This window comes from Vidua macroura, chromosome 18 (genome assembly GCF_024509145.1).
Source record: "Vidua macroura isolate BioBank_ID:100142 chromosome 18, ASM2450914v1, whole genome shotgun sequence".
Taxonomy (NCBI): Eukaryota; Metazoa; Chordata; class Aves; order Passeriformes; family Viduidae; genus Vidua; species Vidua macroura.
In genome coordinates, this window is record NC_071588.1 from 11,491,252 (window position 1) to 11,516,855 (window position 25,604).

The following is a 25,604-nucleotide window of genomic DNA, read 5'->3' on the forward strand; positions in this document are numbered from 1 at the left end:
TCAGTGGCGTAGCTGGCAGCGGGGCGCGGGGCGCGCGGCGGGCGGGGGCTGAGGCGCGGCCGCTGAGGGGACCCGTGAGGGGACGGAGATGCCGCCGTGAGGTCCCGGAGTGGCGGCCGTTCTGCCTCGGTGTGGAGTCTCTCTCCTCGCCCCTTGTTTTCAAAGTAGTTTTACTTGAACAAAATTCAGAGCGAACAAAATGGTGGTCTAGTTAAGGGCAGAAATACAGCAGGCAAGTGCCTTGGGGTACAAGGGCTGAAGGGAGCGCAGTAATTTTGGACTAGGTTTTCTTTCCTAATCTTCTCCAGAATGTCACTATGAACAGCTAGAATGTGTAGTAAGGGTTTCCATTATTACTTAGCCTCAATAACTGTTCAGAGAAAAGTACACGGGAATGAATTGCTCATTGCAATGTTGTGGCAGAATTTAAGGGTATTCTGGATTGTCAGATGTTATCTGGCGTCAGGAAAAAATTCTGAACAGCTTGTGCTATAAAAGGATAGTGCAGATAGTGAAGTCGTTGAGATGTTTTTCATATGTCTGAGTAACAATTGTAATAATCAAAGTTCTTAAAAAGGATTTTACAAATCCAAAGTAATTCTGATCAGCCGGATTAAAATGCATCACAGGAATAGGTTCTGGTTTGTTGATCTTCAATATCCATAAAAGAAAAATGGCTACTTTAAAAAGGATAGTATTTCTTTTTCTGCAACATTTTAGAGCTGATTATTTACTTTACAGGTGATTTACCTGAATTAGATTAAACTTCCACTAACTATGTACTTGTAAAAGTTCACCTGATTTCCATAGGAAGAACATGAACATTTCTCAGCATAACAAGAGCAGGACCAAATCAGAGACTTGTCCCTCAGTGTTACCTCTGCTTTTGGTGTGAGTTGTTCTGTCTTGTCCTTCACTGTAGCTTGGAATACTGATTTTGTTAGTGGTCATGACGTTAACTTATTTTATGTATGCCTTCTGAATGCCTTCCTCACATCCTTTGTCTATCCACAGAAGCTGCTGGCACTACTGTTCTTGCAATGTGGAGATAAGGAGGGTTGTGATGCCATGGAGACACTGTGTTCCCAGCCCTCCCTGGTGACTGAATCCCCTTTCAGCTCTTTAAGAAAAGAAAATATGCATCATTCTCAGTATTTTTAGCAGCTTTTTATTTGTTAAATTCTTTTCCTGTAACGGTGTGTCTTATTTCTCGATATGATAAGTTGGGACATGCTTATGTGTACGTGTTATTTACATTAAATACATTAAGTATAAGTGAAGATGGCCTCTCAATTTTGAAATATATCTTTGTGGTTGCCTTGGTCCCTCCTGTACTTTGCATTCACTGAGATGGTTGACCTGTGGTTTTTGTAGCTTAGTTTGTAAAGGAGCTCTAGGAGAGGAGCAGTGAGTCAGTCTGTGTACACATGACAGGTGTTTACTATGCTTAGGAGGTGTTGAACTATGACTAGAACATGCAGAAAGCAAGTTAGTGTTTGAAACTCTTACCAACTCGTGGAGTTCTTGTTTTCAGAACTATACTAATTGTTCTGACATTAATTAAGACATTAATATTGCCGTAAAATCATTCAAGCTGGCCAGAAGGGCAGGAGCACAGCATAACAAGGGACTAGATCTCTCGAGTTTTATATGGTCACATGTAGCCTAAGTAGAACTCTCCATATGGTAATAGATAAATACTGTAATGTCACCTTCTTTTGTGAATAACCCATCAGCTACAAGTCTGGGTTCTTTGTGGGGAAGTGGCTGTCTTGGAATGGTTGAGATCATATTGGGGCCTGAAGGGATTTAAAATTCCTCATGGAGGAGAATAAAACATTAATTCTAAGTAGTGGACCAGTTATTTTCTTAAGCATTATTCTTTATGCGTGTTTGTAAAACACAACTCTAGGGTTTTTTCTTCTGTGCTTGCTCACTGTTTAAAATTACTGGTCTGCTTTGATGTGCCCTTTAACCTTTTTAGTCTGCTGCAGAAGTGGGAGAGGCTTGTCTCCTGGTTCAAAATCTCTTCCAGCTTTATCAAAATATGACTGTTAGAATGGGACAGCTTTGTTTTCTCCTGAAAGTTGAAAATTTAAATCCTAATAAAATATATAAGCAAAATCTTTTAGCATCCTAAGTTGCACTCTGGCTTACTAAATGCTGTCTAAATTAATAAGTTAATTGACAAAACTTAGGTAATGCAAAATGGCTGTGTAATTTCTTATTCCTTGTCTTTGGTGTTTTGTACATTAGAAAGCAAGATTATTAATGAGTAGAAAGATATTTATATAATTCAGAATGTCTCATCAGTGGCATGCGCATTCTGACTTTAAAGCTGAGATGAAATCAAGTTGAAATGCTGAAAAAATCCCTTGGGAGTTTCTTTATAATTGCTGCTATGCTTAATATTAGCACTGTAACAGTTCCCCACTCCATTGGTTCCTTGTCTAATAGGTTAATCCTGCCCTTTGTATCCATATATACAACGATCTTTGAAGAAAATGGAACTGTTTCCTTATCCAGGATTAGGGACCATTGGGGTTATTGAGGAGCAGTTTCTGATCAAAGGAATCTGTATGACCACTAAAACGAGTTTGTTGTTTTAAAACTACTGCTCTGTGTATAGTTAAATTACTCCATCTCTGCCTTCCCGGTCTGTGGAAGAAGGGGAGGAAGGGAATTGTTGCAAACCTGTTGCTATGGCCACGTAGCAGGGGCTGGGCTGCTTGCGCGGCTGGAATCCTGCTGCATCAGCTGCTGCTCGGTGAGTCCTTCCTTACACTTTGCTACAAGATGAAAATGCTCCCATTAGAAATGTTCTTTTGAATGCCAGTAAGAAATCGGTATCCTAATAAGGGTCCCCTCCCCCAGCAGCCCACGAGGTTTCCTTACATAACCAAATTGATGTATCTCAGGTGAGACAGCTGAATGCATTTGTGATTTTCTTGTGAACATTATTCTCTTTCCATGTCTGACAGATTTCATTCTTTCTGAGCTGATCTTGGATGAAAGTTTGATGTTGTGCTCAGAAATGTGGCAGCTTCATCTTTCCTCCCTTCTTCTTCTGACCACATGAAATCTGGAATCCCCTAACATTAATTAATGCACTTAGTGCAGAGGCATTTGAAACAATGATGAGCAAGATTTTAAAATTAAACACTGCAGAATCCTTTGAGGGCTAAACTGCAAGCACTTGGGTTGAATTAAGTGAGCAATTCTCTGCCCTCCTAGGGAATTAGAGTTGGTGCCTTGTAGTTTCAGAAGGCCACTGTTGGCTACTACAGCTATGTACACTGAGGTGGTCCTGTTTACATGAGGAACAGCTTTCCCTCCATGCAACCTGAGTTGAAGAATCACCAGTTCTTCAACTTTCTTTCAGTTGCACTAGAAAGATAAAAGGAAAAAAAAGATGATGAGTCTGCAAGAACTTGGTTAGTCTTTATCATGTTGTCCCTGTATTGAGGCAATTCCTGTTTCTCTGTACGTATTTTCAGATTTGTAGAATTTAACTGAACTTGGAGGATGAAGTCCAGCCTAATGCATTTGGTTCCTCCAGTGAGTAGAGAAAGAATAATCTCCCAGTTTCCCAAGGTAAGCATTTTTTATCTCTTTGGTTACAGTATGTAGCCCCTGCCACACTGATCTCTTTCCATTGTGCTAATATAGTATTTTAATTTAATTTAATGTACCCTTGTTGTCTTCTGTTAAAATTGCAAATTATTTAAGATTCTTTCAAAGTTTAATGTGACCTCATAGTCCCATTCAATGCTGATCTCTTTAATAACAATCCTCATTCTTCTTTCTAACCTTTACAAAAAGTGATTCTTGTGACAGAAGTGTTATCTTACAACATTTGTTGTTTTTTCAGCAAAACAGTAATAATTACATGCATAAGAGCTCCAAGACTGAGGGCAAAGAAGAACCAGAGCTGACATTAAATTTGCCAAAAAATCTAATTAGAGTCTTTGGTTAAAGAATTTAAGGCAATTTAAATTTTTTGTTTGTACAAGAACCTTAGTCATACAGTAGATCAAATGTAGTAGGCACTGTAGAAACACAGACAAAACACCTTTGATGTCCCCAAAGACTTTTGTATTTGAAGTATAATAGAACAGTTAAGGACAGGGAAGGGCAAGGAATTACCACTTGTTTTTTTCAGTTGTTCAAAAGATCCTTTTAAGGGAATTAACTTTTTTTTTCCATTCTTGATCTCAGCGACATGTTTTGCTTTTAATTTTATGAAAAATACCACAAGTATTTTAAGCAAATGCAAGGTAAAATATATTTTCCTCATTTTTAACTAATTCCCAGTTAAAGAGCTAGTAATAAAAACAGCACTTCACACTTATAAAAGATTGAAAAAACTTCACAGTAAGAATGACTTGCTGGTGGTATGCTCCCATCCATGTTTGTCTTGTGTGTCTTAGATTGTTGGGATAATTGAAGGCACTTACTGTTGTACAGAATTGTGGCAGTAGCTCTCTGGCCACAGACAGCTTTCCCAGGCCTTTCTGGGAGAAGTCTGTGAGAAGATCAGAGAAAAGAATGAGAAACAATTCTTATTTTAACCTGCTGCACCTGTTGAACTGTGTTTTGGAGATTTGTTTACCAAAGGGTGGTTTCTTAATTAGCCAATGGTGATGGTGTTATGATTGAAGGACCAATTAGGTCCAGCTGTATCATAACTGTCTATATAAGCAATGGGTTTCTTAATAATGATATATATAAAATAAAGAGATTGATCAGCCTTCTGTGAATCATGGAGGCAATGCTAATTATTACCCAGCCAGGGCCCGCTGCGACAACACAGAATGACAAGCAAATGGATTTGGCCACAGGTGCTTAGGCAGTGCTGGACACTGACACTCAGAAAGGTGCTCAAAGGATGGTGTTGTCCTAAGGAGTTTTTACAAATACAGCTCTGGGGAAACCTTACTGCCTTCTAACCCAACCTACCCCTTTTCTATATGCTCTTGAACAATCCTTTTATCTGTTTTTCCTTGCCAGTTTGACTTCTTGCCAAGTAGCCATCACCCAGTTTGTCCCAGCAGCTGTACTCTCTTTTCAGTGGTACACCCCTGAGGCCTGTCTGCAGTTTAAAGAGCACTTCCACACACAGGTCAGGACTGCTTGTCAGCAGAGCACTGGAACAGCTGGGTAAGTCTGTAATAACACAGGTATGCAAGGAAGAAAGTATTTTAAGCTCCTTACAGCCTCCTTTCTTCATTGGCTTCCCCCCTCCTTTCCTCATATTCCTCACTCCAGTATGTTTCAAGGCAGCAAAGCCCCTGCATGGGACAGTTCTCTGACCTGTTCCACAGTACATGAATTGAGTGCCTGCCTCTTCTTCTGCTGGGATAGGTAGCATTGAAAAAATGGTGTACTAGTTTAGAAATGAAAAGGTTTTTAACACCCTTTAAATAAACACTTAGTTCAAAAGATCTAACAGATCCAGCCTTGCTGCGCTCTCTGTAGGTGTTCCAAAGGAGCAGTTAATAAAGGCTTTGGAGGGATATAAAGGCAGCAGTTCTAAGTTTATTGAAAAATCTAGGAATCTGGTTTTAGCCTTTTTGAAGTATGCGTGCTGAGAAGTTCTGTTTAAACGTTTCTTAAAACTGGAGCAAAATTCTGGTAAATATATAGCATTTAAAAATCATAATAAGCTGAGTTATACTCTACTAATAATCTTGGAAGTTGTTTTTTTCCCTGCATTATCTCTCCACCACAACTGTTACTATTACTGATTTAATCTCTGAAGCAAGGCAAGAAAGCTAAACTGTGTTGAAATCATCACTATTCAGTTAAAATAAATAGGTGTACATTTTAGTGATAAATACTTCTGGTTTCAGTGTGAAGGATCCTCCATAAAGTGGAGCTCCTATGAATACTGACAATTAGCTCACTATTCCTCTAGCTCTAGAGTTGCTGACATGAGACTTGTCATGCTATCCATCTTTAAATGCAACTTTATATTCATTTCACTAGGGAGTCTTACTGAAAAAAAAAAATTAACTGAAAATATGTCACCCTGAGAGACATCAGTGACTTTATCCCTTTTTTAGAAACACCGTCACTATCTTAGTTTCATGTAAATTTGTTACAAGTGTCTGGACAGTTTTCCTAGTAAGATATGCTTTATTGAATTGAGGTACTTTTTTCCTTCCATTTCCAAGATGTATTTGTTTGGGATTTTTATTATTCAGGGTTTTTTTTTATTTCTATAGTAAACCAACTCTCTATGTAATTTATTCTGGTAACAGAGTATAACTAAAAATCTATGTGTTTTGTCTTTGTGAATAGAATTAAGCGACTTTTCTGTCACTGCTTTCTAGATATGATTATTATCTGGTCATTTAGGTAATTTTTTGGTGGAATGGGGATAGGAAGGGCAGCCAGAGTGTTTTGTACAGTACTTGTAAAGCTTGACAGGAATAACCATTATCTTCCTTTTCCATTACCCCAACTAATAAAATATTTTTTTATCCTTTGGAAAGCTAGTCTGATAAATTCAGCAGCTAATGGCTTTATTTAATACTCTCCTGATAGTCTGTCATTGTGTTAAATGGTCTAATCTAGGGAGTTTTTTCCCCCCCGTACAAATTAATGGAACACACACCTCTAAACCATCACTTACTCTTTGGCTTTTCCCTTAAGGTCATTGATTTTATTCAGTGTTTTCTCAGTAACAGTAATCAGGAGCAAAGGGGCCTGTGGTCACCCAGTTAATGTTGACTGGCACATATAAGTTTTTTTTCTTTTTTGGAAATATTAGTCATGCAGTTTACCAGTCAATTTTTCAGCTATTTGGAATAGATAACTTAGAATCAGCATCACATGGAAGTTGATGTAACCAGAAATAGTATTCAATAGAAGATTAACTCCTTTGTTAAAAAGCAATTCCTTGATAGAAAAGAACATTAAACCTCTTAAGCCATTTTTGTAGCATTTACACAGGAGATGTCAATCCAAGTTTAGGTCAACAAATGAACTAAAATTCACTTATCCACCTGGATCTCCTAAAAGAGACACAGTTTCAATTTTAAGAATGCAGGCTGAGTCACCTAAAGCCCATCTGCTGTATCCTGTGGGAGAACCTAGAGCAAAGAGGATTATTTGCATGAAGCCAGGTTCAGATTAATATTATTCCAGGTAGTCAGAAAATGTATTGGCTCTAACCCTGTGAGTTATTTTTCCCAGAGGCACATTCTGCAGTGGGTTCTTTTATTATCAGCAATGTCTTATTTCTGCACTTAGGACTTCGTTTGTACCATTAAAGTCAATGAGAAACTTGGGATAAATTGGAATGTAAAGGATGCAGATACACTATGGTCTTACATGTAAACTTATGTAAAATTATGCCAAATGCATACACTTGTAGTCAAAGAAATTTTAATAGAATAAAATTTGTTCCACTGAATTGAAATTAAGAAAAAAAAAAACAAAAAACAGGGTAAGAAATGGAGTATTTCTGCTCCAGAAGGGCTTAGTTTTTGGTGACTTTCTTTCTTGCAATTAAAGACTCAGATCGTGCAGCACAGTGGCATGTAGATAAACTGAAGTCACAGGTACATGTGCTCCTCACTTGCAATTTAAAGATCTAAATCAGAATTTTTAGCAGGAGACTGTGAAATTACTACTAAACTATGTAATATTTTCAAATATTTATAACAGGCTGAAAATATCCAAAGTGGTTGTGGTAGGAGACCTGCATGTTGGGAAAACCAGTCTTATCAACAGGTATGGTATATCTCAGTGGATGGTTTGATTCTCCTGTTTCTCAAATAAATGTTATAACGTTTCCACTGCTGGCTTTAGAGCAGTGCTTCATGGCTCTGTTTGAACCTGAACCAGTACTTCGTGTTTTTTTTAAAGACAAAATGAAGTCAAGAATATGAGACAGTCTTGATACATGAACACAGAAAGTTATGCTTTAGCACTTCAATCAGTATATGTTACATTCTCAGGTATTTTTATCCAGTCAAATATGATACAGTGTTTTCTTAAGGAATCCAGTCTAAAGGCTAAACAATTAGAAAACAATTTCAGTGTCTCTGTCTTGGTTTCATTTGGGTCATTATTTACAAGCCAAAATATATTCCCTTGTAACTAAAACTGGAAGATACTGTACCTCCCTTGAGAGCCCGAAGATGTTTTATTCTGAGTCTCAGATTATCCTGAGAGCTTACTAGATATATGTGCTTTCTAGTTTGTTAAATAGTATCTCCTTTTCTTTTAGTTAGTGTCTTTATGTTTTTATGTCTGCTTCTACATTATATAGCAAATCCACAGTTAGTTTTTTCTTTTCTTCATAATTTACCCTAGACAGTGTTAGTTTTGCAGTTATTTGTACTTGTCTTACTAATATTTTATAATTTTTTTTTCAATTGCAGATTTTGTAAAGATCATTTTGACCGAGACTACAAGGCGACCATTGGAGTAGATTTTGAGATTGAACGTTTTGAGATAATTGGAATGCCATATAACCTCCAGATGTGAGTTGAAAGAGCATAGTTAAGCATTGCACAGAGTACAGTCTCAGCAGAGCTTGAATTGCTGCAGGCTGTAGTGGAATAAAGATATAAAAAATATAATACAATTGCACAAAGAATAATGTGATCTGAAGAAAAGATTCTGTCTCTGGACTTGCAGCTTTAGTAGAAATTTGACTCTTGGATTTCTCATGCCTAAAAAATATTACAAGCTGGTAAATGAAATTTCATCTTGGATGTCTTGCACTATTTCAGTGGAGTTCTGTCATTTTTACTCAACATTGATGAAAGAGAAGTAGAAGCTTTTGTCACAGCCACCAGTGCTTGTGTAACCCCAGTCTGTGATTTGAGTTTAGTAGGCACAGTGAGCACTGAACTTGGCTTTACTGGGGGTTTTTATTCCTGCAGTCATCAAAATTAATGATAAGGTGTCCAGGGATTTCAACAACTCTTAATTAGCAACTAATTAATTATCCCTAAATCATAGAAAGGCTGGAGTGGTTTTATTAGAATGTGAACCTAATATTTTCAACTTCACTTGTCACACTAGTGGGAATCCTGCCCTTCTTCCACCTGCTTTGGGTCTGTGGAGTGGTGTCCCTTTGTGTTTCTGGTGGCCAGCAGCATTGTTCTGTAGGCGGCATTATGGAATCATCTGTAGTGTGACCTAGAGCAGAAATAAGATGCTTTGCATGAGATATTTTAGTGCATAAATTTTAAAAACCTTTTTACTTAGGAACACTTTTTTCCTGGTGAGATCACTGATGTAAATAGATGGCTTGTGGTATTTATTGAAAAATCCATTTCCCACTGATTTCACTGCAATTGTGTTTGGGAAGTTTTGCCAGGTGCTATCCTTTTGAAACTTGAGTCCTCTAAAAATCCAGACTCACGCATCAACATTGTGCAAACTGAAGCAATAAGGTCAGGTTGCATTATCTGCAGTGTCTTCAGAAGCTGGGTAGAACATTTCCATACGATAAGCACTAGTGCCCCCTCTTGCTGAGAGATTTCCATACAAGATATATTTGCAAGAATCCGTGACTGGCAGTACAAGGCTACAACAAAACCCAAACCTCTGTAGTGCTGGCACTAGCTGAAGGCACTGCATATCATGTTCATTAATGAGAAGGACATTCTTGATTTTATTTAATGGTGTCATTAGTACCTGGTAGACTGAGCTGCAGGTGTCTAATTTGTAGTGTAGAGACAGATATCTAGCAGTTGCAAGATTCTAACATGGGCTAATATGTGACTTAGCTAGTATTAGCACAGAAAATTTACAAAACTAGATTGCACTAGAAATACATGCAAATTACATAGGTGAAAGAAAAAAAAATATTAAGGAAAGGACATTACCATGCAGAATACAAATATTTGAATTGTCTCCAAAATGATTAGTATTTTTTAAGAAAAGGTAAAAATGGTGTTTGCATGTCTTCATTGACTAATAGAGCTTTACTGTATTTCTATCAGTAGTTAATGAATAATATGTTCCAGATGGTGACACTTCTCTGGTATCACATTCTTGTCCGCCTTGTACCAGTCTGCTTCATTAACATGTTTGCTCAGGTTACCCTGGGTTTCATTAACCTGAAATTTCTTTTTTCCCCCTGTTGCACAGATGGGACACAGCAGGTCAGGAGAAGTTCAAGTGCATTGCATCTGCTTACTACCGAGGAGCAGAGGGTGAGAGCAATATTAATTTGATCCTGCTTTTGTTGGGAGGCTGTATTTTGTACAGCAACGTACATCCATATATACTCCTTGGGAAGGTACCTATAGACACACTGTGGTGGAATGGATTGCTCTTTGTTGCAAGGAAGAAGTGATGAAGAAGTTAATGACTTGATGTGTTGTCACATCTGCAAGCTCCGAGTGTTCCGATGATGCAGTGATAGAAAGTGGCACTTGTGACTAGGGGGGAAAGAATTTGAGGTCGGGTGAGATTAATGCTGGAGTTGGAAGTGGATATTTCTGGCTTTCCCTTTGGTAAGAGACAATCCTGTGGTAATTTGTGGTCCCAAAATGAAAGGGTTGATAGCACTACAGACTGCAGACTATAGATATAACCTTGAAGACTTAGGTCTTATTGGGTGCTAGAAAAAGAAAGGGAATGAGCAAATGGATAGTCTTCCACTTCCTATGTGTTAAATCTGTTCTTACACCTTATACATAAACATTCTCTCTGTTTAACAAGACAGGTTGAAGAGACTTCTGATACACTTTCTAATTTAATTACTTTTTTTTTCTGTTCTTGTCTGTTATTGCAGTTATAATAACAGTGTTTGATCTGGCTGATATCCAAACTTTGGATCACACCAAGTAAGTTTCTGCATTTTGGCTTATCTTTTAAAGGTTTTTACAGCAGGTTTAATTGCCTTCCATATGTAGGTGTTAAGAGCTTGCTGGATCATGAGTGTATTTTCTATTGAGCTACGAAATTAAAAATGACAGTTACTAGTTTGGATTACATAGGGAGGGATATTTCTGAAGAAAATGCAGAGCATAAATTTGAACTGCTTACACTTGACTTCCTTTAAAGTCAGTGCAGAGAGAAAGGCACTTCAGTAAAAGCTTGATCTTTCCAAAGCTAGACATGCAAGAAAAGATGAAGTGCACTCCAAAAGCATTTTTTTTACTTCATTTGCTATAAATAGAATAACAGGCTGGGATCTAATGTAAATGATAAAACTGATGAGATGCATCTCATGCATAATGTCTCGTGAGCCTTCCATTTTTTAGGTGCACTCTTATCCCAAATTCTCTGGTTTCTGTGATTCTGATGGGAGATAGGCTGTCAAAAAGAGGAGAGAAAATAAAAACCTCAAGTTTAGATACAGCTAAACTTACTAGTTCAGATCCTTGTAATGATTTGGTTGCAACAACACAATAATTATTATGAGTAAACTCATTCTGCTTTTAGTGCAGGCTGCAAAACCCTGCATGGATCTATGATCCACACTGCTGTCACAGCTCAGAGAATATGTATTTCTAACGTGCTGTTGTGACTGTAATGCAGGTACAGACTTCTTTACAACCTGTACTCTGTCTTATTTGAATGTGTACTATGGTGCTTAGCTCATTTACATAGGACTTTGTAAAATAATATATATATTAGTGTCTCTGCTTGGCTGAAAGTAATTGAAGCCTGTGAACCTGATTTCCCACACACGCACACACTCCCTTCCCTTCTTGACTTGTGTTGGATGACTCAAGAGAAACTTGATTGCCAGAGTAACAAGAATATAAAAGCTTGTGAGACAAGAATCATACAGCCTTCATAGGGAGCTGTTTTATAATGCTGAATAGATTATTTCACTCTTTATTCCCATTTGTATCTAACCTGCTATGTGGTTCATACCTTTTCAGTTGCTTCTTGCTTTCTTATTCTTTATCTGGCACCAAACTTTGCCCTCTCCCTTACACTGAGAAATATCCTCTCTCGGTGTTAAAATGATTGTTGAATTTGTACTCTGCCATGGGTATGATTTTATGAAGGAAAAAGGCTTTTGATACTCTCACATAAGTTCTTCAGTTCTTCCACTCAGTTTTCTTGTGACCCTATTATCTGTCATATTCTCCTGTACTCCTTGTTCCCTCTGGCTGATTCTGTCTTTGTTTTTTTTGGTTTTTTTTTTTTTTTTTTTTTTTTAATTTCAGACAGTGGCTAGAAGATGCATTGAGGGAGAATGAGCCAGATTCTAGCTTCATCTTTCTGGTTGGAACAAAAAAAGATTTGGTGGTGAGTAAATTGAGTGCAGATAAGGAAATCAGATTTTCCCTAGTTCCTCAAGCGATTTCCCTTGCTAGTTGTGCACAATGTCATTGAGATAAAGACCTTGAGTGAAAAACTTAAAAGGTAAATTGAACAGCTCACTTGAAAGCAATTAAAGAAGAGACTCTCTGAAAAAAATGGGTAGTTAGTGAAATATTTCTTGCATGACATTTTTCAAGCATATATAAACATACGTAGTGATCTTGAAGGTTTTGTTGTTCTGTAACTGTTCATAGGTTTTCTTCTTTCTCTCCATTTAAAATAACTGCAGTATGAAATTTAGAGCATTATATGTATTTTTGTTATGCCAGCAAGCCTGACATGCTGGATTTGAAACCTAGAAATATGGAATTCTAAGCTAGATATTCACAACTGAGTATTAGAGTTCATAGAGCTATTGGAAAAATCAGAGGGAAATTAGTTTTTAAGGAATGGTGTGTTCATTACTCAGGAACAGGGAAGGTTTCTTACTTAATTGAATATCACATAATTTTCAAAAGAACAGGGTGAATGCAGTATCTAATCTATACAATTCTCAGTCCTATGTTTGTCTTTCTGTAGAAAAAAGATTTTTAAAGCTTTGAAAACAAACCTGTTTCTTCTGTTACTAGTTGGTCCCACAGCTCTTCTGCTGAGAATGATGGGGTTACAAGGATTTAAAGACCATTAACTGGGCTGCTGACTTGATAGTTCCTTACCAGGGAATGTGTTAGATACAAGGGTCACTTGTTAACTCTTGTTTTGTTTCAGTGCTGTGGGAGCTGAGTGGAGACTTCCATTTAAAGCCAGTACTAAACAGTTGAACGTTCTTGCAGTCATATCTGATTGCCCAAGTCTAGGCAAGGTCAGAAAGGCCGCTGAGAAAGCTAGAAGCATCACAGTGTAGGTGCTATGGCAGTGCCTGTGTGCTGTTACCAGCCCAGCCACACTTCTGTTCAAGCTGTTCCATGTTGTTTGCCCAGTCAGATGCTGTGTGTGAAAGGACAGAGCTGGATGCCATCCGTTTTGCCAAGGAGATGCAGGCAGAATACTGGTCGGTTTCAGCCAAAACAGGTAAATTACTGCACAGGATGTAAAAATAGCATAACCACGAGGACTGATGTTGGAATGGGAGGAACTTATCCCACCATTGCCAGTTTTTTTGTTGTTGTTCTTGTATTTTGTTGCTATGAGAAACTTCAGTCTTATTAATGGCTGATTTTATTTGAGCATTTGTATGTGTGCTTTCACTGTTGTGTATGCAGAAAGAAACAATCAAGCTGCTTTGCAGTATCTGAGCATGTATAATTCATAGATAGTTACATAAATACACATGTGCACTACTACTCAACGTTTGCAATGGAAAAAGATTACACCACAAAATGAATTCTCTCTGTCGCTGGCTAAAAATAAAGGTGCAGCACAGGGTACAGTATTCCAAAGTAAGAAAATTAGAAATTCTTTCTGCAGTGATCAGAACGGGAGATGGATTGTTAGAGAGGCCTGTTCTGTCCCAATATTGGGCAGTCAGCTGTTCACAGATGTGCTTGTTATGCTTGATCATCTGTTGATGTGTGTTTATAAAAACACATCATTTCTGTCTTGTTTCCTAGGAGAAAATGTCAAAGAATTCTTTTCCCGAGTTGCTGCCTTGGCCTTTGAACAGTCCATGATAAAGGAGCTGGAGAGCACTCCTGGGCGCAGGGCCCAAATTGGGACAGGAAATCTCATCAGTATGTGGAGTTTTGCTTTTTGTGTGCATTTTTTTTGTTTATATTCCAAAGGACTGGGGAAGTTTTTCAAGCATTAGAGCCAGTTTCAAACACCTGCAAGCATATTTATATCATTGTCTGCCCAGGTTTTAGCCTACGGGAGTGACTGGGCCTGCATCCAGCTTTTGTTACCCTTAATATCAGATGGTATAATTTCTTGTACGTTGATTTTATAACTTTCTTGTTTCCACAGAGCTAGAGAAGGACATTGTGGAAATTCCAGAAGACAATGCTCAAGTCAGCCTGAGTTGCTGCTAACTGTCAACTGTTTCTGCAAGTGCCACACTTCTCTGCAAGAATGCTCTCAAACCAGAAATAGAGCGCTTTAATTTTAGAAATGAGGGAGGAAAAATTACCCAAACTTTCTTGCTGAGAGTTCCCTTGCTGCTGCAGGCTCCCTGTGCAGGGGGGTACAATTGTTATGTACACCTTTCTCTGTGTAGCTGAAACACATTGCCAGTGCCATGGGCTCACCTGTCTGCCAAAAAGGCTTGTAGTCAAAAATGATCTCATTTTAGTGTGCCGTTTTTTGATAATTCTCTAGAAAACTTAGCTAGTAAGGTGGCATTCTCTAATGGGATCAGGAAACAAGTGGCAGTTCAGAATGAAGGGTGGTATCAATACGGTTTTGCCTTTCAAAACCATCATGTAAAATAGCTCTGATTGCTTTCATGCATTCCAAGTATTTTAAAACTATTTGAAAATAAATCTTTTAAAGTATCAGGCTTGGAAGTACACAAATGCAGACTACATAGTTTCCACTGTGGTTTCTCCAGTCAGGAAAAATGTTTATTACTTTTCATTTTCCACTTGAGAATCAGAGCCCAGTATTAAATATTTCCAAGCCTAAAAGAAGTCCAGGTAGGAACTTGGTTGTTTTAACACAACTGTCTAATATTTTGAAAAATGTTGCCAGATAAGAATGCTATTCTTTTCTGTTCTCTTGAATAAGAAAGAACGGTCACACAGGTGCATAAAATGGAAAACATATTATTTCCCTCTAATTTTTCCAATAGCTCTCTGAACTCTAATACTCTGTTGTATCTAGCTTAGAATTCCATGTTTCTAGGATTCACATCCAACATGTCAGGCTTGCTGGCATAAAAAAATATATAATCCTCTAAATTTCATACTGCAATTATTTTAAATGAAGAGAAGGAAAACCTCTGAACAGTTCCAAGGTACTGTTTCTTAGGGTATTGATCCAATCATTGCAGAAAAAACAGTATCTTTAAAAATAATTATAACAGGACTCAGATTTGAGCTGCTGAGAAATAAAGACAGTTGTTAATAATGAAATGCATCAATCTGAAAATATTCTGGATTCTCTGCCATTTTTTCCTGCTTCTATAAGAAATGGGAAAAAGTGGAGTAAAGATAGCTTGAGCATGCTTTTTATTACATTTTCCTTTTGATGTAAGTTAGGGCAGCTTCCTAGAATATGATGAATAGAGATCTAGGAACTCTGTGTCTTTTTTTTATCAGACAGTCTTCACTTTGGCAATTGTGCTGCCTGTTGGCAAGGACACAAATGTAGCATTTGGTGGAAAAAATGAATCTGTGAGGGTACAAAAGGAGCTCTTTATCCAAATGTGTAATATTTTGACCTTATGATGTTCTATGCAGTTGTTAAATTCCAGAGTCTGTTTCACAAGGGAGGTGAATTTACACTGTGCTCGTAGCACAGGCCTTGGCTGGGTGGCCATGGCTTTGTGTTTCCTGAGCCTGAGTGAGAGTGGAGATGGTTCACTCTGCTGCAGCAGATCAGGATAGCTGGGCTTCAGTGCTGACATGAGACAGTGTTTGCACTGCAAAATGACTCGGGAATAAATCTAAGAAAAGATCCATTTTTGGGGTTTTTTTTCCCACCAAGAAATATATCTCCTAAGGGTTTATTCTGTTGCTGAGCTCAATTATTGTACAAAGTCACAGAGATGCAATCTCTTCAACAACACGATCATGTTGCCTGGGAAATCAACTGGGACAGTTTTTTCCTAGGGATTCAGCACATTGCATGATGTCATTACCATTTTGCATCATCTGGAGCTCCAAAAACTTCACATACAAATGTAATACTCTATCAGTCATCAGCTATCATGGGACAATAGCCTGAGTCTGTTTATGAAATGATGGATGCTTTGAGTGCTTTTTGTTTGGTGGTTTGTTGGGTTTTTTGTTGTAACTTTTTGTTTGTGTGTTTGGGGTTTTTTTATGTGTTTGGTTTTTTTTTGCCTGCTTGGTTGGTTTTAAGGGTGTTTTTAGCACCACTGAAACCTCCTCTGCAAAGAACTCCATATTAATAATTTATCATCTAAAATGAATCTTGGATCATGTTGCAAATGATGAGTTGCTTAGGAAAGCACAAAGGAAAGTAACTATAGAAAATAAATACAAATTTGTAAGTTCTACCTGGCCAATGTTTTATCTCTGTAAATCCATTCTATCAGCAAATTAATTGAATTTAAAGAAGCCTTAATATTTGAAAAACAGTCTTGAAAAAACTTCATTAACTCTAACTATAGGTAGGCTAAACCACAATTTCTGTACCAGTTGAAATCCCCCCAGTGATCATGGCAACAGTCAGTTTTACCTTCCTTGTGGAATTTGCAGTGAGAAATTGAAGTAAACTTTGGAGTCAGTCTGAAGCAAAGGTAAAAAGCAATTGTAACAATCCATTTTCCAGAAGAAGTACTGAAGTTGTACTGTTTCTTGTCTTTAATAAGTAAAAGCTAATGTGTACATGGATAGTGGATGCATTTGTGCTGAGCAAACCCACTGATAATATATCAGAAGCCATTTAAGAAAGCCACCTGACAAAGTTAATTTCTTACTATAAAAGCCTGCTCTTTTAATTTTTAACGGTGTTATTTCACCTTTTGAGTTATTATTTGACACTTAAGGTATGATTGTTTATATTTACATAGGTCATGGGATTCAGAACTCTCTGAATCCTGTTGGTTCCCAGCTCAGGTTTACATTGTGGTGGGACTGGAGTCCATTCTCCATGAATAAATCTGTCCCCTTCTTTGTGTTTTTGGCTTCCCATTAATAGTTAGAGGTTGTTCTAAGGTAACATGCTGGTGAGTGAATGCTCTGAACACTCTGTATCACATCTCTGAGCATGTAAGTTAAAATGAAACATTTGGCAAGTTGTAGGAGAATATGTATTTGGTGGTGGAGAGGGTTGATAACTTTCCTGTGTTTTTGGCCTGGAAGTTGTTCTCAGTGAGAAATTGCCATTGTCTGAATTTGGAGAAGGAGAGTTCCTTTTTTTCCCCCATGTTCATAGAATGATTTAGACTGAATGGGACTTCCCAAGACTTGTCAGCTTTATCAAACTCCTCCAAGAGTGCTGCTTTGTGTTAACAAAAATATGATTTTTTTTAGTTTCAACCACATATTAATCAGAAACCATATTTTGTTTCTCATTTTAAAAGCTCAGCTTGTGTCCTACGGTTTTTTGTTTGTTTATTTGGTTTTTTTGTCCTCAAAACCCCCCGGTTCTGCCGCGTGGGATGATGCTGAAGACCAGCTCTGGAGTGACAGCTCGAGAGCTTTACCCAGAGCCAAGCGGCTCCTTCTTCCCACAAGAGGGAGCCCGGCGGCCACTGCAGGATCAGCTTCGTGCCGGCTCGGAAGCGCTTTGCGCTCTCTCACCGGCCAGCAGAGGGGATGTGCCGGCAGGCCGGCCCGAGTTTAGCCCCTCATCGCAGGATTCTCAGTCTCAAATCACAGGTATGTGTCTGCCACCGTAGTCTTAAAGAAATTTTGTATCCACTTAAAATACTGCTCTCTTCAAAGCGTAAAATATCAGCAAAAATTCAGAGAACACTTCAATTCCCAGTGGAATTTCTGGAGTTGTGCTACCTCAGTAGATAAAGAGGGTGTAGTTGTTTATCAGTATTATTCACTAAAAGGTAAGTGTGCACACAGAAATCCCTCATGTGACTCATTACAGTTCTTAACTCCCTCCAGAAAGGACACAAATGTCAGAAAAGTGGACCCAAATAGAAATCACTCCAGAAATAAATCAGAATGATGAGCCTTCAGTAGAAGTTCTATATGAATTCAGAACAGATCCCAGTGATGTCACATACCTGCCAGTGTTTATAACTGTGCCAGTACAATCTTATTATTTCTAGAAATACATTGTATGTCAGAATTTTGTTGCTCAAACTGCCACTAAGCAAACCAATAGTATCAATAGAGAAAATGCAGTTTATTTCTGTGACAGATTGAGAAGTCTTGAATGATTTATAGAGTTATTTATTAAACATATAGATTTTTAATGATTTAGGTCATAATCTGTTTTCCATGCAGGTCAGCCAATGCCTGTTAGATGTTAAAAGCTGAGGAAACAAGTGCAGGAAAAACAGTGTTAAAGCCAGGAAACGAAACCAAGAGGGATGAACTATGCAAAAGTGAATACATGAGTAGCCATTTATGATATAGCTGAAAGTACCCCAAAATATTTTCATTGGCACATAAAAAAGTATGGAAAGGAAAACTGTTTAATGGATTTTGAAACAGTACATATCTCAAAGGTAAGAGACCTACTCCTGTGGAGTTGTGCTTTTCATTCCTATGGGATTTTATTAGTTCTTATCAGGGCTATATCCCACTCTCTTTTCTAGCAAGATGTACCAGAAAAAATATGCTTCACCACGAACATGAAAGAAACAGTTTTATGGGGGATATGAGGGGTACATATCTTCTTTGCCTGTCCACCAAACAGGCAAGATGGAGCTTCGGTTGTTTTTTACCCTTTTCACAGAGGCTGAATTAGTACATGGAAAGGACACATGCTGTAAGCAAGGTTAAGAAGGAAGCGTGATGGTGTGATTTCAGAAGGAAAGTAATACCCAGCAGCCAGAATTCTGTTTAAATCATTTGCTACCCTTCACCCAGAGGTGAAGTGTGGGACTGAGTTACTGGGGCTAAATAATATACAGGACAAAAGTGAGATTAATGCCCAAACAAAACAGCCTTTATTGTCAGTATCAGAGTAGCAGTTGCCCATCTCAGAGATCCAGCTTATAATTTACTGGCAAGGAAGGTAAGATTGAGGGAATGACAAGCGTGCTACTAACCAGCACTTATATGAGTGGGGGAAAACGTGACCTTTGAAGGTGAGCTGCATCAATGCCTGGGGGGAGAGCCTTGTTATGAACATAAGAGAGAGCACAGAGACGTGCTGGTGTTTATACATAATATATGAGGGCATGGCTGTATGGACGGGAATGGATACCTCCCTATGCACAGAGGGCTGTGTGCATGGCACGTTCTTAACCAGTCTTAGCTATGGTCGTGTCTGTACGGTGTGAGGATGCCCAGGCCTGTGGCTGCAAGGGCGAGCGGGCGGGACTGCTCACGACTTTGCCTTTGTCTCACGGGGAGCCGTGAGGAAGGCGCTGGGGGCCCCCCACCCCCGCGAGTCCCCCGGCCCGGCGGGCCCGGCTGCCCCTTTAAGAGGCCCCAGCGCCGTGTCAGTGCCTGCGCCGGGTCCTTCCCTCCCCTCCCCTTCCGCAGCGCCGCCGGAGCCGGGCCGCGATGGGCCGCCGCGGGCAGCGGGGGCTGCGCCGCCGGGGGGGCTCCCGCGGGGCCGCGGGGCGCTCGGGCACCGCCGGGTAGCGGCGGAGCTCGGCCGGGACGCGCCGCCGCATCGCCGCCCCGCGCGGGGACCGTGTGCGCCCCGAGCGCAGCACAATAGCCGGGAGGAGGAGACAGGGAAAGGGGCAGGGGGAGAGGAGGAGAGAGAAAGAGAAAGCACAACACGGGGGCTGGCGAGGGAGCGCGGAGCGGAGGGCTCCGGAGCGTGGCCGCGCTGAGGACCGTGCCCAGGACGGCGGCGAGAGGAGGTGGGTGGGGGGCGATATTTACCTTCCCTCCCCCGCCCCGAGCCCGCTCCTTTGTCCACGCGCTTTGAAGTGCTGGGGGATCGCCAGGGTGGGAGCATTGTTGTTCGCCAGCAAACGATCAGTCATGCCGGGGAGAGAGTAGCGAGTGTACGCGGGGCTGGGGCCGGCAGAAGCAGAAGGAGACGGGGAGGAGAGACGATTGCGAGAGAGGATTGCTGCCTGCCTCCCAGTGCCCTGCATGGACCGCGAAAGAGACGCGCTGAGTTGACCCTGCCCGAGCTGTTTTTGCTTCTACATGTGAGATCCGGTTGGTTTTTTCTTTCCACCTCTTTCTCTCCAGCCTCCTTCTCGTATTCTCCACTTACTCCCGTATGCAAAATGGTGGACCCTGTGGGGTTTGTAGAGGCTTGGAAAGCACAATTTGCAGACTCTGAGCCTCCTAAAATGGAGCTGAAGTCTGTGGGAGATATTGAACAGGAACTGGAGATGTGCAAAGCATCTATCCGGAGACTGGAGATGGAGGTTAATAAGGAGAGGTTCCGCATGATTTACCTGCAGACTCTTCTGGCAAAGGAGAAAAAAAGCTATGATAGACAGAGATGGGGTTTTAAACGTGTTTCTCAGTTGCCTGAAGGGGGTGCAGAGCAGCAGATCCAGGACCTGCATCATCACCAGTCTGCTGACCAAGACGATTATGAAAAAAGCAAGTCACATCACGGAGAGGAAAAGTTCAAACCAAGGATACCCTCTATGCGGAAGCTGTCTACCCAGAGTGATGGGTCAGACCTGTCGCCTTTGGACAGCCCCCACCATGGAGAAGGAGAGCAGGACAGGTGTAAGTACTATGGTGAAGAGAAACTGAAGAGAGTTGTAGAAGACATGGAGAATCGCTGTGATACAGATGGCTCTCCTTCAAAACACAGATCGGCTTCCACTCGCAGACTGGTGGGATCTGCAGAGAAGGAGGGATCATTTGAACCTAAGGAGAGAGGGAACAGCACCAGTGTGGCAGCCCTAAGGTCCAATTTTGAGAGAATGAAAAAGGTTAATTCACATTCTTCTGGTGAAAACAAGGATGTTGTTGAAAAGCCCTTTTATGTGAACATGGAGTATCATCATGAGAAAGGTCTAGTAAAGGTCAACGATAAAGATGTTTCTGATAAAATAAGCTCCCTTGGTAGCCAAGCCATGCAAATGGAACGAAAAAAGTCTTTGCACTCCCTGCCTTCTAACATGGTACCCAGCTTCAGTGAGTTCCAGAGGCCTGCCTACAGGGGAAGGTCCTCAGAGAGCAGCTTTGGCTATGATGGAGAATATGAGGATGCTGAACTGAACCCCAAGTTTCTTAAAGATAACCTGATTAATGCCAATGGCAGCAGCCGCTCACCTTGGCAGCCCATGGACTTTCAGCCGTATCAGAGTATCTACGTTGGTGGAATGATGGGGGAAGGAGAAGGAAAAGGACCTATTTTGCGAAATCAGGGCCCACCTGACCAGGAAAAACATCTCACATGGCCCAGGAGATCTTATTCCCCCAGGAGTTTTGAAGATATTGGAGGAGGATATACTCCTGATTGTAGCTCTAATGAGAACCTTACCTCCAGTGAGGAAGACTTCTCCTCAGGACAGTCCAGCCATGTCTCCCCCAGCCCCACCACTTACCGTATGTATCGTGATAAAAGCCGTTCCCCCTCCCAGAACTCCCAGCAGTCCTTTGACAGCAGCAGCCCACCAACCCCCCAGTCTCAAAAACGGCACCGGCAGCAGCAGGTCATCGTGTCTGAGGCCACTATTGTGGGTGTACGAAAAACAGGACAGATCTGGCCTAGTGATGGAGATTTGCCCTCAGCGAGATGTCACCAGGACAGCTGTTTCCACGGGGATACAGGTGTGTACCAGCTTTTTGCTCAGTCTTTTAAATGTAGAGAGCGGGGAATGGCATCGTGGAAGTGAATGAGAGACCCTGGGTGAATCACTGTGAGGGGGCAACTGTTTCACGTGAGAATTCTGTGTTTAATTTCTAGTTCTGCTGTTTTAGGAAGATCCTACAGAAGTATATGTCACACTGCATTTTAGGAATTCAGTCTGGATTCCCGGAAGGGTTGATTCAGACTTCTTTTGAGAGGATCAATGGAGTTCCATGTTAATAATTAAAGTTTCAGTCTGAACACTGAGCTAAAAAGGGGCCAGAACTTCACCAGGTATTCACCATCTGTGGTAAATTCACCACCAGTTTATTCCCTCACTCATATTTGTGCACTATGGAGTAGTTAAACTCTACCTTAGAGGTGGTAGTGGGCCAACAAGCCACAACCTGAGGGTTTGCCAGAGCTTTACTGATAATGATGCTGCTCCCACAGTCTTGTTTTTTCCTGTCTGTATTAATTGCAGTGCTAGTTTCTCGTTCTGTCTCGTGTCAGCCTTCAATTAGAGCTGATTGGAGGTGATGATTGTGGAGCTCTGTTCTTGGAGCTTGCTGCTATCGCTGAGTGAAGGAAGAACTTGGAATACCAGGAAGCCCTGAGGGAAAAATGTTAACTAAATTTCAGCAGAATAAAACTTTTCATTTGGGGAAGAATGGGCAATGTTTGAACCCATTTTTATCTAACTCATTCAGGCATGCAGGTGTGTCTTTGGAATCACAGTGAGTTTATAGGTGGAAGAAGCATACAAGGAATTGTATTAATTCAGATGCAGTTTTTGAATGTATGTGGATGTCTGAACCTATTTAGCAAGGCAAGGCATGTAATGTAAATAGTATCTTGTGCTAACACCTGTAGTCTCCTATGCAGTAAAAGAAAATCAAATCCAGGAATGAAGAAAACAGGAATGTTTGTTTTGACAGATTTCTTTAATTAAAAATCTGTGAGTTCTCTCATGGATTTTCTTTGTCTCTTTGAATCTCTCATTTTAATAAGGGATTAATATGTTATTTGTCAATGGGACCAAATTCCTGTAGTAGTGGGTGAATTCAGAGGCCTGTCAGAGATGTCACTTTCTCAGGTTGTGAGAGTTTGTTCTATTGCTTCTCAGAAGAGTAACAGCTTGAAGGAGATGCCTGGTTTTACTTTCCCTGCTGATTGTTGTTGTCAGCAATACTTTTGGGAGCAGCAATGGAGAGAGAACTCTTCTGTGCTGTGCTGCCATCCTCTTATCCTGTGGTGTTATTGGAAGGCTGGGCAGTTGTAATGGATGTTCAGTGTACGTGGAAGCTCTGCACCTCCTCACAGTGACTTCTCCCTTATCAGATTGGATGGACATCCCTGTTTTCTCTCTGGGACTGCTGCATTCTTCCTGGGTTTTAGGGGAGAGGATGAGTCTTGTGCTCATTTGAACTGAGTTCTGCCATCTGTCTCTGCTCTTGTTTACTGATGCTCTTTAGATGACTGCGAAGCCTCCTGGCAATTTCAGTTTTTGCAGAAGGAAACAAAGGGGTAAATAAAAATAACAAAGGTTGATAAAGCTTGAGGATAAATTCAGCTTTCAAAAGGCAATAGGTAATTTTTGTTTTAAATAATTTAGCTGGGATGCAATGATAAAAAAAAAAGGCAGCTGAAAAGTCAGAACACTTACAATTCCTGGATGCTCTGGAAAGCTTTGTGTCGTGTTCCTAAGGATGACCACACATTACAGGCAAGGACAGAATGTAACTGATCCACCTTCTGCTTTCCTCAGCACGGGGGGTGACATGGCAAGCTTAGCAGGAACTTTCACCAGATGGCTAATCAGTACTGTCTTGCACATTAGCTGGTGGCAACTTTTTACTTAACCAAAAAGGCTTATGCCTTCAGGAGGGCTGTGTTTCTGGTTAATTTCTACTGAGCATCATTCTATAGGAATTTTCTTTCCTTTCCGATTGGGATGAATTTTGATCTGAAACCAGTTGGCAGCACCTCCTTTTCATAAAACAAACAAAAGGCCTGAGAGAGCACTGTGTGATTATCTGGCTGGCTCCCATTCCCAGCTCCCCTGCTCTGATGCGGGCTGTTCTCCATGACCACGTGATACCAAAGCCATTCACAGATCCAGACAGATTTTCCAGCACCTGTGGTTCAGTCACTGGTTCTGCCAGCCTTCCCTAAAGTTTTGCTTGAATAGAGTGCAAGTTTCAATCACAGGAGGTTCTGGCCAGCCTTCATGTTAATTAGAATCAAGTGGGGTTTATTCAACAGTACTTGACTTCCCTGTGTATTCAGATTGCTGTGTGTTTTCTGGCTTTGCCTTTGATCACTCTTCCCTTAGTAATGTTGAGTGGACAGGTGCAGTGTGAAATTTCCATCTGGATCTGTCCCAGTGCACCTTGAGCTTGGCCAGCAGACATGTGCTGTTCTGTCCAAGTTATTTCATGACTTCACAGTTAAGTGATGTTTTCCTGATTTTGTATTACAAAAAAAGGATGCAACTCTCAAGTGGATGGGGTCTGAGCCAAAATTTGAATCTGGGTTTTTGGAGGTGGATTATCGAAAACCTTAAAGCAGACCAAGGTATAGTAGGGTTTCAGTTTTTTCCAAGGAGCAGCATGAGAGCTTCAAGGTTGAGATTTGGTAATAGCTGTACTTAAATATTAAATGTACTTAATGAAGCCTGGGCAAAGATATTGATATTAGGATTAATTATGTATCTCTAATTTCCTGTAGTGGGAATAGAAAAAAAAAATCACATCTTGACTTTGCATTAAGCTTGACTATCTTTACTATGATTATGAAGAAAGAACAAAATTTTTTAAATTCTGCCTTCTGTTAAACATTAGTTGTAGAAGTAGACATGAGAAAAGCCACTCATTGTGCATTTCTGCTTATGGTCAAGGGGAAAGTTGCAGTACTGTTATGGAGCAATGAGATCTTGCAATGGCCTCAGCTGGGACAATTTTTAAGTGACAGCAGCTTGTTAATGAAGAGCACACTGGAGCTGTTGCTTGGCTTTGGAGCTTGCTGCATAAAATCAGTGTTCTCACTCTGTGTGAAATGATTTTATCTGTCTGCATAATAACATGGAAACTTTCTGGAGTCCACGTAAATAATATTTACCTTCACAGCTACCTCCCTCAAGGTGCCCCAGGAGTAACTTCTGTTCACGTGAGAAGACTTGGTGGTGCTCTGAGAGAGTCCTGCCAGGCTCATTCTCTAGACAGCCACCAACCACCACAGTGCTCAATATGAGGTCAGTTTGGGGATATGTGTCATTTAATTCCATTGGAGTGAGGTTTTACTTATTTTAGCCTCTACTAAATGTGGGAGTTCTGAATGTCCCTTTCTGGAGAGCATGGAACATTCCCTATTTTTTAGTGAGTTTAATGTAGAGAAGGGAAAGAGCAGTGGAATTTATGCATGTGAACTGCAAACCTCACAATTCCTGTTATGTCAGCAGAAGGCCATTTACAAACTTCTGCTTACCTAGAGCTGTAGGTTCTTCAGTTTTTGTGTGCCTTAAATGCCTGACCAGGTAGGCAGGCATCTGAACTTCCTGCTTTTAAGGCAAACTTGACACTACTTATTTGTAAAGCCCCAAGAAATCATGTAGTGTGTCATCATGGGAGGACCTTATTCTGTACCAGTTTCTGCAAGGGTTTGCTTCCTGAGTTATTTGCATCTTCTGAGATCTTAGTCAAGTTTCTTAATTCTGCACTTCTTCCACCCAGTATTGTATTCTGTGAATTTTAGTTTTGAGATGTAGTTTGAAAAGTTCTTTGTGGGATTTTGCAGACTCCTGAGGCAACATGCCAGTC

At 40.3% G+C, this 25,604-nt stretch overlaps 2 protein-coding genes across 7 annotated transcripts in view; both read left to right on the forward strand.

Moving 5' to 3' along the window:
* Nucleotides 1–28: 28 nt before the first annotated feature.
* On the forward strand, nt 29–18,469 carry RAB36 (RAB36, member RAS oncogene family). Of its 6 annotated transcripts, none has more exons than XR_008439811.1 (12): nt 29–236; nt 815–889; nt 3,498–3,594; nt 5,072–5,160; nt 7,675–7,740; nt 8,394–8,495; nt 10,117–10,181; nt 10,766–10,817; nt 12,156–12,237; nt 13,237–13,323; nt 13,863–13,982; nt 14,215–14,382. XR_008439811.1 is itself a non-coding variant. In XM_053993626.1 (12 exons), the coding sequence occupies exons 3-12, from the start codon at nt 3,526–3,528 to the stop codon at nt 14,277–14,279; spliced, it is 801 nt and encodes a 266-aa protein (XP_053849601.1). In that variant the 5' UTR covers nt 29–236; nt 815–889; nt 3,498–3,525; the 3' UTR covers nt 14,280–14,382. The 6 variants fall into 6 exon arrangements, 5 of the variants coding, with proteins under 5 accessions (XP_053849601.1, XP_053849605.1, XP_053849602.1 ...); XM_053993626.1 differs by having other exon boundaries at nt 13,233–13,323; XM_053993630.1 differs by lacking the exons at nt 13,237–13,323; nt 13,863–13,982; nt 14,215–14,382 and adding exons at nt 17,549–17,756; nt 18,342–18,469.
* Nucleotides 18,470–19,788: 1,319 nt separating this feature from the next.
* The window catches only part of BCR (BCR activator of RhoGEF and GTPase), a 99,424-nt gene continuing 93,608 nt past the window's right edge, over nt 19,789–25,604 (forward strand). Inside the window, exon 1 of the mRNA XM_053993631.1 lies at nt 19,789–21,767. Coding sequence (XP_053849606.1) covers nt 20,258–21,767 — 1,510 coding nt within the window. The 5' untranslated portion in view covers nt 19,789–20,257. The remainder of the gene's footprint in view (nt 21,768–25,604) is intronic.